We start from the raw sequence: 11,944 nt of genomic DNA, 5'->3' as shown, positions 1-11,944 counted from the left end.
TTTTTGTTGGAATTTTTCCAGATTGACAGAAGAAATCAACATAAACCCAAACATAAAAAATGTAGTGTTCCTTATTGGGGACAAAAGTGCACAAAAAAACAAAAAAAAGTTAAGTTCTGAGGCCATGTGATTTCTAAAAAGGATTGTGTGGTTAAAGTGGCACCAGTCTTCAAATAGTTTGACCTTTTTGAGTGGTTTTGTGTGTAAAATAAGATCGTACCTATTCTCAGTCTCCTTGAACAGCCAGTTTGGAGAAATAGTTGGATTCTGAAAGGACAGACGAGCCAGCTGCAGTCTGAACACAGCTGATCAACGTGAACTGTTGTCATTTTTTAACAGCCTCTTTAACATTTCACAGCAGCGATGCTGAGGTGGGCCACAATGTGCACAGCCAATACAATTTGCAAGCTGTGCACAGAAAAACAAACCATGTTTTATAGAAATTGGCAGTACAAAATGTGGCCACATGGCTTGCTGGTCACAGACACAAGTTTGGTGAAACTACAAATGAAAATCTGCTTTTTCATACAATTTTGATCCTCCACCAGTTGCTGCCCAGTGAGGTACTGGCTTTACCCACCAGCAGCTAGGGGTAACAATTTTGGAGCCATCCGTGGCATTTCCTGCAAAAAATGTTAAAATATTTTTGCTGAGATACAAATATATGTATTTTGTAGTTGTATGTACCGGTAGTAGGCAATATATTTTAAATAATTGAGTGTACACTAGCCTCAAGGAGCGGCATGGGTTTGCCTTCCTGTGAACCCACCACCTGTAGGAAGGGCCATAAAAGTCGGGTGCGTGATGCCATGGGCAGTGGCCGAAGGCAGGGTCCTTGGCGCTCTGACCCTGGCTTACTAAAGCTAGCTCTTGGGATATGGAATGTAACCTCTCTGGCAGGGAAGGAGCCTGAGCTTGTGCGTGAGGTTGAGAGGTACAGACTAGATATAGTTGGGCTCACCTCGACGCACAGCATGGGCTCTGGAACTGATCTCCTTGAGAGGGGCTGGACCTTATTCCACTCTGGAGTTGCCCATGGTGAGAAGCGTCGAGCTGGTGTGGGTCTACTTGTAGCCCCCCCGACTTGGTGCCTGTGAGTGGGAGTTTTCCCCAGTAGACAGCTCTCACTGGTGCGGTTCGCAGCCGAGTGTGAAGCGGCTGGGACGAGAATCAGCACCTCCAAATCTGAGGCCATGTCCTCAACCGGAAAAGGGTGGATTGCTCTTTCCAGATTGAGGGTGACGTTGTCTGAAGTGGAGGAGTTCAAGTATCTTGGAGTTTTGTTCACTAGTGAGGGAAGAACAGAGCGTGACATTGACAGACGGACTGGTGCAGCATCTGCAGTATTGCAGACTCTGTACCAGTCCGTTGTGGTGAACAGAGAGCTGAGCAGTAAGGCAAAACTCTCTGTTTATCGGTTGGTCTACTTTCCTACCCTCACCTATGGTCATGAGCTCTGGGTAATGACCAAAAGAATGAGATCGCGGATACAGGCGGTTGAAATGAGTTTCCTCTGCAGGGTAGCTGGACTCTCCCTTAGAGATAGTGAGAAGTTTGGTTATCCAGGAGAGATTTGGAGAAGAACCGCTGCTCCTTCACATCGAGAGGAGCCAGTTGAGGTGGTTCGGGCATCTGCTAAGGATGCCCCTTGGACGCCTCCCTAGGGTGGTGCTTCGGGCATGTCCGACTGGGAGGAGATGCCGAGGAAGACCCAGGACAAGCTGGAGAGACTATGTCTCTCGGTTGGCCTGGGAACGCTTTGGAATACTCCCAGAAGAGCTGGAAGAGGTGGCTGTGGAAAGAGATGTCTGGGCCTCCCTGCTCAAGCTGCTGCCCCCGTGACCGACTTCAGAACAAGCGGAAGATAATGGATGGATGGACAGTACAATACCACTATGAAATTCTGAAGATTGAAGTTGTTTTAAGACTTCCTCTCTTTGGTTTTAGCTGTGTTTGGATTAGTTATTAGCTCATCAGTCCTCTTATTTCTCCAAACTGAGATTGTTTAAGAAGCTATCCACACCAGGTAACATGAATTATTTTTAACTTTCACACAAAAACACATTTCAAAATAACATTTAAAGGTTCGTTTGACCTCACACAGTGGCTTTGTGTAATAGAAATATCTGAAGTATTAACAGTACTAAATACATTTGCAAAGTTGGAGCTTTGACAACTTTTCCCTCTCACATGTGTGACCCTTCAGACACTTTCATGCAAGCTCTTTCAGTCAAACTACGAAAAGGAGGGCTTGTATTTCCTCTTGTACAAGCTAAATTGTGAAACATTTCAAGTGAGTCGGGCTGAAAGGAGCGGTGACATGGCTAACAGAAGCCAAACCTGGGATCAGAAACACGAGTGTGTTTAAGTGTTCTCCGTCTTTGAAAAGCCTTAGTTTGAGCTTGTCTCATAAATATGACTCCAGTTTGTCAAACGAAACACATCCTGCCTTTTTTAACCCCACAGACCCTGATTACTACCACGTGGCAGCATCAATGACAATAAATGTCATTTATTGTTACGGTATACATATTGATAAAAATTATGTAAAAACATTATGCAAAGCAGTGAAAAATAGTTTATAATACAAAATGGTTGCAAGTTTTTACAACTTTTTGGGTGTTTTGTCGGTGAATAGGACACACTGGCTGTATTTGCAAGGTTTCTGTGGTACAGTTGAGATGAGACATGCTTATAGGAGTAGATGAGATGCTCAGAGTCCAACTAACCTCTGAAGCTCTGTCTACAAACAAAGCTGTGAAGCCAACTTGTTTAAAGTGTAAGAAAACAGTGAAGATAATGTAACACTGGCACAAGCTGACAGTGTGAATGCCTCATTTAGGTAGAAGACAGAAGCTAAAGAACAAAGTTTAGCCAGAATGTTGCTTAGGCCTGCAAACTCCACCAGAGGCATCACAAATATTGTTGGTTCAATTCAATTTGAAACAAAATGGGACTATTGAGTGATTTCCTGTTCAACAAGATGTCCGAGGTGAAGCGTTTTATCTGGACTAAGAAAAGGATGCGAGTATTATCAGGTGGTTTAAACATTAAGTTTAGAAGCAGAACAAAGGCTGTGAGATCAGCAGTGACAGGTCTGCCAGATTTGAGTTTTCAACCTCCGCTTTTGCTGCGTTTGCAGGTCTTAGGACTAAAGAGAGGTGGGGAGGCCTGGGAGAACTCTGCCATAAGGTGAGAACAGTACAGTCAAAGGTCGTGATAAGGATGGCGGAGAGGAGGTGGTGGTGTGTTCAGAAAGGTGGGTTCTCCTGAGTGGGGGTGGTGTCACTGGGGGAGCCAACAGCCTCTTCATTCCCTCTGGGGCCGACAACCTTATACTGAAGAAGGGGAGAGGATTGTAAGTGGGGGTATACAGATTCATCAGTTTCTGATTCCTGTGATTACATTAAATCCTGTCACCCCCCCCCCTCCCAAAAAACAAACAAAAAAAAAAACCACACAAGACCACAGACCGACCACCAGTACTCACCTTCAGGTTCCCCACTTTATCCTCAAAGGACTTGAATGTTGGAGAGTTTCTGTACAACAAAAACAAAACTAGTTTAATTAAAGGCTTTCACTTTGATTATAATCACCCAAAATAAAGCTCAGCACTAAACTAAGATTACACTGAGTTGAAAAAGCATTAATACCCTCTCGGTATTTTTTTTATTTTGTTGCCTTCCAACCTGGAATTTAGTTGGAAAACACAGAATAAACTTAAATGTGAAAAACAAAATTTGTTTAAATTAACATTTCTGAAGAATAAACTGAAAACAATGTGTGCATATGTATTCAGCCCTGAAGTTGAATCAGTGGTTTCATTTCAATAAACTCAAAGGCAGCCAGACCGAGGCCTTATTTACACAGACACGTGGGGGGAAACGTATGTTTCGTATCTTAATTAGAGGAAAAGACCCTCGTTGACATGGATAAATTTTGTGTTTACATGCATCCGGAAGAATCTCAGCCCGCCTCTCTGAATCCGCTGTAGTTACCATGCCGGGTCATTAGATGGCGCTGTGAATTTTCTACCTTCACCTAATGAGCATGCTGCTGCCTCGGCACACTCCTTTCCTCTGGGCTAAAAGCTCAGCTAACAACATCCTAACAACAAGTTATAGCTGGATTGTGGATAAGTCAACAGATTGGACATCAAGCGGGACCGCTTCATCTAACAGCTCCACACCGGTCGCTGAGTGGACCAGAACAGAGTCTACGATGATGTCGGACTTTACTCCGTGATAATCAGTAGCTGTACAGCAGGTAAATCAAATGTTCTTAATAATGTTTGTTTGTGTTTACTTCGATCACACAACAACCAGCTGAGTTTTTATTTTTATTTTTCCTGCGAGGAGAAGCTGTCCTTCCACCAGAGGCGGACCGGTTCCGAACGAGGCTCATCCCAGGTGTGCTGCAGGAGGACGTCAAAGAGAGATGTCATGGTGGATGAACTATGTATTTAAAATTCCCCTCAGTTCTGGTGTCGTGTAAATGATCAGCAGAACTGCAGAGAGAAAGCTGCGGATCCTCTCAAAATATGTACCGTGTAAACGGCCCCTGAGTTGTATAGCTCTGTCATAGATCAAATGGATCAGTACCGTAATTGCCGGTGTACAAGCCACTATTTTCTTCACACTTTGTACCCCACGGTTTATATGCAGGAGCGGCTAATTTATCAAATTTTATTTTTCACAATTTCCCTAAGTTATATTTTATTTTGACAGACTTCCTGCCACTGACTAACTTCTTTTGACAGAGCTGGGCGCTCATGGCTGCCCAGCGCCCATCCCTCTTGGGGGCGGGCTTGTGTGACACAGAGTGAATGCCCTCAGGTGACCACATGTACAAAGTCTCTTGCTCAGGGTTTCAAATTCTCTACCATAACTCCTCCCACTCTGTCATCATGTGACCAGAAGTCTAACCTGAATGACCAATGAGGTACTCTTGAGGACCATCCCCCACGATAGACGTGCATTAATTTCTTCAGATCATTACCGTATTTTATGCTTCATGCACAGACCGGTTCATTAGTTCAGCAATAATGGAAAACGCATGGAGAACTTCTTATGATGCTGCTTTCATGTCAAAAATGATCGGCTGTTGAGGAGGAAACAGAGCTGCCGCCCGTAAGGTTTGCATCAACATGTCAATGGTCGGGCACTGGAGACACAAAAGCAGTCAAGGCTGGTACGTGTTTTAATAAAAGTTTTTAAATTATTTCTGTGCGACATCTTCCTGTGTATGGTAAATATGCGTTTAAATACTGGGATCTCATTTTAAACTCACTCATTTTAAACGCACTCCGAACACAGAGCGGAGAATAACAGGAGGGATCTTCCCCCGCTCCACTTTCCGTCATGAGCTCAGCAAGCGGTGGAGAATTCGTCAATTTATTTTTAAAGCAGTCGGTCCGTCAAGACGAATAAGATATTTAAATAAAAGTTAAAAAAAACTTTCTGTCTATGGTAAATGTGTGTTTAAATACCAAAATCTAATTTAAGCTCCACACAGAATGGAGGAGCACTACAGGAGGGGGAGGGCTGTTCCCCTTCCTCCTCCTCCTCCTCCTCATATTATTATTATTTTCTCATTGACCCTTTATTTATCCAGGTAGTCTCATTGAGCCACTAGAACTCATTTTCAAGAGAGACCTGCTTAGGGAGCAGATGGACCTGCTTAGGGAGCAGATGGACCTGCTTAGGGAGCAGATGGGGGTTAAGGGCCTTGTTCATGGGCCCAGAGTGGGGCGAATGAGGGTGGGGGCAGGTGTGGGTGGATCTTTGGGATGAACCAGTCTTTGCCGTAATGTATTTTGGGGTTTAAAAGCCACTGGGACGTTATGTTTATTTTCTAAACATAACATAACAATGGTTGTAACCATGAGTCAGACAGTGAAGCTTCATGAAGACTCGTGATGATCGTGCAGTCCGAGCGTGTGTTGAAATCAAGCTATATTCTGTGAAACGCCATCTGGTGGCTGATTCTTGTACTACAACAAGAAAACTGCACACTGACGGAGCCGGCTGGGGGCAAAGATCCTTATGATGAAAGGTGGATGCCTGCGGCTAAATAAGTGGAGCTTCTTATTTATATACAAAATTATGATTGAACTTATATTTAGTATGTGCAGCTTAGAGACTGGTGTGTTCTGTAGTTCGAGAATTACAGTAGTTCTCAAACTGGCAAGCTGGTCCCTTCGGGGTCCGCAAAAAATAAATAATAAAATAAATTGAAAAAATAAAATAAAAATATTAATAATAATAACAATAATAATAATTATTATTATTATCTGTTGTTGTAACTCATTATCCTCATTTCATTAAGAGATGTTATAGATGCTGATGCTGTAGGCAGGAAGGATCTCTTGTAAAGGTCCATCCCACAGTGGATCCTAAGAAACTGGCTGCAGATGCCGTCCGATCCGTCCACCCAGACTCAGCTGGACTCTCGGTTCCCCCGGGCTGTAGGACCGCCTGAATGCCAGGCAGAACTCCTCCCAGAACAATGGCCACTCCTCCCATCAGTCTGCCGAGCTCCTCGTCACTGCGGACAGCCAACTGTAGGTGCTGAGGGACGATCCTGTCCTTCCGCTGTCATGAGCCGTGTTTCCTGCTAGTTCCAGGATCTCAGTGGTCAGGCACTCGAGCACAGCTGGCAGGTAGATGAGAATGTGTCCACAGAACATCCTTTCAACTCATTTGAGATTTGGGGCTGTAGTTGAGATATTATTTGAGCTTTTGAGATGTTAATCAGCTGATTTTCACTGACGTTTCACTAGCTATGTTTACATGCGCAGAATTCTTTGACCGGATTGAAATGTTTCAGATTAAATAATTCAAATGTATTGTTTACATGGGCACAATCTGTTCATGACGAGCGTTTACCTGCAGCGGACTTTGTTCTGAACAGCAGTACTGACATGCGCAGAGTGGTCAACTCTCCTTAAAAAAAACACCGAAGAAGAAGTTCTACTTCCGGGTGAACGTAAACAAACCTGAGCACCCAAAATGGACCCGCGACAGGTTTTAATGATGGTGGAGACGTTATTGCACTCCCTGACTGAGCTACAGGTGATACAGATCATTTTGAGCTCTTTCAAAGTTTCTAATAGAAATGTTGTGCTGCTCACCGACCAGTTTTACTTCCCTGACATGCTAATATTATTAGCGTTAGCCAGGCGGAAATGGCAAAGTCGCACATGCGCAGTCAGGTCAGTTTTTCACCATCAGATAAAAATGAACAGATCAAGCGTATACATGCACACCCATCGGGTTTCGGATCGGCGTAAACCACCCGTTTCGTTCTGATCACAAATTATAACGGATCGCGCCGAATACACAAAAAATAACCCGAACGGAGCGTTTACATGACACACTTTTATTCTGACCGGCCATTTGATCCGGTTACTTATGTCCATGTAAACATACCCACTTACGTATATAAATTCACTGACATTGAATCAGCCCGTCATGTTATTTTCCACTTTCATATTGAGTATGAATCCAAATCCAGATCTCCATGGTGTAATCATTTTGATTTACATTGATAATTTTTATGTTATTTTATTCTCAAGTAATTCCACTGTGTTAATAATAAAGTTTGTCAATGAGAATATTTAATTGAGGTCTAGGATGTGTTATTTTAGTGTTCCCTTTAATTTTGTGAGGAGTGTATATATTACAAGCGCGTTAAAATCATAGCTGCAAACTCAGAAGGGATGAAAAAGGTGACAAACCTAGCCCCCCGCCGCCCAAGTGTTTGTGAATTTTTTTACATGCAAGTTCAGCATTCTGGTACACTTCAACAAGAACATTAGGGGGAATGACAACATGCTTTAGGTAAAACAGACATGCACTAACATTCTAATTTAATTAGGACATGCAGAGCAAAGATGGTGTCAACCAAAAATAAATAAATAAATAAATAAATAAACAACAAGCAACAAACGCAGCAAGCCAACCAAAGAAACCAAATATAGCGGAGCATTTTGCTAAGAGCAAAATATTATTTTCTTAAATGTTCTGGCCTGGACAAGACTTTCAAGGGCCATTTCTACTGCTTGGCCATGCATCTCCTTCATCACTGGCGTCAGAAGCATTTGTAATGTGCGGCTGTGGCTCAGTGGTTAGAGCAGTCGTCCTCTAATGCAAGAGTTGAGGGTTCGAATCCACCAGCAGTCACATGCTGAAGTGTCCCTGGACAAGACACTGAACCCCTCATTGCCTCTGATGTGTGTCTCATCAGAGTCAGAGTGAGAGAGTCAGAGTCAGAGTTTCTTTATTGTCATTCGCACCTCATGTGGTACATGTGGTGGAGCGAAATTATGTACACGGGGTCCCAGTTACATCCAACAATAAAATGTAAAAGAAAAACAGTAATAACATCTAAGATATGAACTAAGAAAAACATCAACTAAATATACACTAAGCACTCATAACATAAAACATTGAACATCAGCACAAACATGAACATGAGTCTGTGAGCAGATGTGCACGCATGAACACATCAACATTGAAACAGATCAGCAGCAACATGAAACAGATCAGCAGCAACATGATATGGTTTTTCACAGTGATTATTCTAGTTAGAGATTCATGAGTCTAACAGCCTCAGGGTAGAAGCTGTTCCTCAGTCTAGTGGTTCTACACTTAATGCTCCTTAACCTCCTTCCTGAGGGGAGTGGGGCAAAAAGTGTGTGTGCTGGGTGAGTGGGGTCCTTCATGATGCAGGTGGCCCTCTTCCTGCATCTGGAGGTGTAGATGTCTGTGATGGTGGGGAGGCTGACTCCAACAGATTTCTGTGCAGCCTTCACCACTCTCTGCAAAGCTTTTCTTTCTGCAGCTGTGCAGCCTCCATGCCACACGTTGATGCTGGAGCACAGGATGCTCTCCACTGCACACCTGTAGAAGGAGGTGAGGACTGAGCTTCCAGACCAGCTCGCCTCAGCCGTCTGAGGAAGTAGAGTCTCTGATGAGCTTTCTTCATCAGGCTGGTGGTGTTGTTGCTCCAGCTGAGGTTGTCATTCATGTGTACACCCAAGTACTTGTAGCTGGAGACCACTTCCACCGCAGATCCTCTTATGTTCAGGGGGGTGTAGATGTTTTTGTTCCTTCTGAAGTCCACAATCATCTCCTTTGTCTTCTTCACATTGATGTGAAGGTTATTCTCTCTGCACCAGCTCTCCAGGTGTTCCACCTCCTGCCTGTAGCTGGACTCATCATTGTTTGTGATGCATCCCACCACCGCTGTATCATCTGCAAACTTTACAATGTGACAGCCTGGATGGGTAGCTGCACAATCATATGTGAGCAGAGTAAACAGAAGGGGGCTCAACACACATCCCTGAGGAGAGCCAGTGCTGAGGGTTATGGTGGAGGAGGAGAGGTTGTGGATCCTCACCAACTGTGGTCTGTTTGTTAAAAAGTCTAGTACCCAGTTGCAGATGGAGGGGCTTAGTCCTAGTGTGGATAGTTTGTCCATCAGGGTTTGGGGGATCATGGTGTTGAAGGCGGATGTGAAGTCCACAAAGAGCATACGTAAGAGTTTTTCTGCTCCAGGTGGTTGAGTGCAGTGTGGACCACAGAGGAGATTGCATCCTCTGTTGATCGGTTCTCACGGTATGCGTACTGATGAGGGTCCTCGTTGATGTTGATGGTTGTTTTGATGTGAGTCATGACCAGTTTTTCGAAGCATTTAGCGACTATCGGGGTGAGGGCCACTGGCCGATAGTCATTCAGACCAGTCACTGTAGAGCTTTTTGGGACTGGGATGATGGTGGCAGTCTTCAGGCAGGTGGGAACTGTCTCCAGGGTAAGTGAGGTGTTAAAGATGTCTGCCAGCACCTCACAGAGCTGATCAGCACATTCCTTCAACACTTTTCCGGGGATGTTGTCTGGGCCAGTTGCTTTGTGCGGATTAATCCTCCTGAAGGTACTCCTTACTTCTGCTGAGGTCACGCTGAGATGCTCTTCATCCGGTGGCGAGGTGAGTCTGGTGCTGGGTGGTATGTTCGGGTCTTCAAAGCGTGCATAGAACTTGTTGAGGGCATCAGGCAGAGATGGGTCTTTGGGGCATTGTTCACTCCTTCCTTTATAATCTGTTATGCACTTAATGCCCCTCCACATGCTCCGAGGGTCTTGTGAGATGAATTGACCCTCGATCCTCTTTGCATATGTGGCCTTGGCCCTCTTAATACCAGCAACCAGCTCTTTTCTTGTCCTACTCAGCTCCTCTGAGTTTCCAGACCTGAAGGCAGTGTTCCTGGCTTCCAGCAGGGTACGCACCTCTGCATTCAGCCAAGGTTTTCTGTTTGGGTAGCTTTTAACATTTCTGATAGTGGAGACGGTGTCAGTACATGTACTAATGTAACCCAGTACTGAGGATGTGTATTGGTTAAGATCAAGCGAACCTCCATTTTCAGCAGCTTCTCTGAAAACCTGCCACTCTGTTCGGTCAAAACAATCTCTCAGTATGGGGCCACTGTCCTGGCTCCAACATTTAACTTTCTTTTGTACCGGTCTGGAGCGTCTCAGCGGGGGCATGTAAGCAGGAGCCAGGAAGATTGAGATGTGGTCTGACAGTCCTAGGTGGGGGCGAGGTTCGGCTTTGTATGCATCTTTTACGTTCGTGTAAACACGGTCCAGCGTGCGGTCTCCACGTGTCGGAATCGTCACATGCTGATTAAAGCTTGGGAGACAGTCCTTTAGATTCACGTGGTTAAAGTCTCCGGCTACAACGTAAAGAGCCTCGGGGTGTTTGTTCTGCAGCGAGCTGATGATATCATGAAGCTCCTGCAGTGATTCATTAGCATTAGCGTCCGCAGGAATGTAAACAACTGTGATAAAAGTCACTGTGAACTCGCGGGGTAGATAATTTGGCCGACATTTCACTGTTATTTGCTCCAAAGCCTTCGAGCATGAGCTATTTACAACAGTACAGTTCGTGGACCAACTTTTACTCACGTAAATGCATACTCCGCCCCCCCGTGATTTCCCCGTTAGCTCGCTGCAGCGGTCCGCTCGAAAAAAAAGTCTGTCATCCAGCTGGAAGACTGGATCAGTGCATGAATGTGATAAAGCTCTGATTAGTCTCTTTAGAATGATTTGTTCAATTATCTTTGTAGAGATCTAGTATAGAGCTGTATGAACGGGTCAATGAGGCACAGATTGTTGTAAAGAGCTTTGAGTGTCTTGAAATAAGATAGAAAGGTGCTGTATAAGTACAGTCCCTTTAATGTGTGTGTGTGTGTGTTGGGGGAAGGGGGGAGGGGGTTGGGAGAAATTTTTGAATAAAATAGATGCCATTTCCTGCATTCTGGTGTATTTTTACGGTTTGTTAAACATCTACGTTTACCTACATAAGTAAATAGTTGCTTCAATAATTATTTTAGCATATTTAATAATAACTTTTATCTAACAAAATTTAGTCAGGTCCTCTGGATGGTTAAAAAAAAATTGTTGAAATTATTGAGCATGCATCAGGATATTTTAGAGACACCTCATTCAGCTAGTCCATGTCTTCATCATCATCATCATCATAACCTTTATTTAACCAGGTTCGTCCCATTGAGATCAAAAGAGCTCTTTTACGAGAGAGACCTGGCCAAGACCGACAGACAGAGAGAGAGAGGGGGAACCACAGTTACAACACATACAGAGGCAACATCCTCTTTTTAAACTCATTACTATGGCTAAGATAATGACATTAATGTGACAATTTATCACAATGATTTTAGGGGTGCACTTGACTTATTTTGGATTTTTTATTTAATTTAATTTGTAACACAACATGCCATTGTGCTAATCAATAGTGACACTTAACTGCATGTTTAATTATGAGAATATTAACTTTACCCAATGAACAGGTGCAATTTTGATAATCACCAACAGTGAATTTAGGGGGGGGGGGGGGGGGGTTTTTTTTTTTTTTTTTTTTTTGTGAT

At 43.9% G+C, this 11,944-nt stretch overlaps 1 protein-coding gene across 3 annotated transcripts in view; it reads right to left on the bottom strand.

The window, feature by feature from the left end:
- Window positions 1-1,820: 1,820 nt before the first annotated feature.
- The window catches only part of tpd52l2b (tpd52 like 2b), a 182,013-nt gene continuing 171,889 nt past the window's right edge, over window positions 1,821-11,944 (bottom strand). For all 3 annotated transcript variants that reach the window (XM_037684624.1, XM_037684625.1, XM_037684626.1), the window contains 2 exons: window positions 3,491-3,539; window positions 1,821-3,338 (listed from right to left, as the gene is read on the bottom strand). In XM_037684624.1, coding sequence (XP_037540552.1) covers window positions 3,252-3,338; window positions 3,491-3,539 — 136 coding nt within the window. In that variant the 3' untranslated portion in view covers window positions 1,821-3,251. The remainder of the gene's footprint in view (window positions 3,339-3,490; window positions 3,540-11,944) is intronic.

This window comes from Nematolebias whitei, chromosome 11 (assembly GCF_014905685.2).
Source record: "Nematolebias whitei isolate Nwh7 chromosome 11, NemWhi1, whole genome shotgun sequence".
In the NCBI taxonomy this organism is placed as follows: Eukaryota; Metazoa; Chordata; class Actinopteri; order Cyprinodontiformes; family Rivulidae; genus Nematolebias; species Nematolebias whitei.
This window is presented reverse-complemented; position numbering and strand designations above follow the sequence as displayed.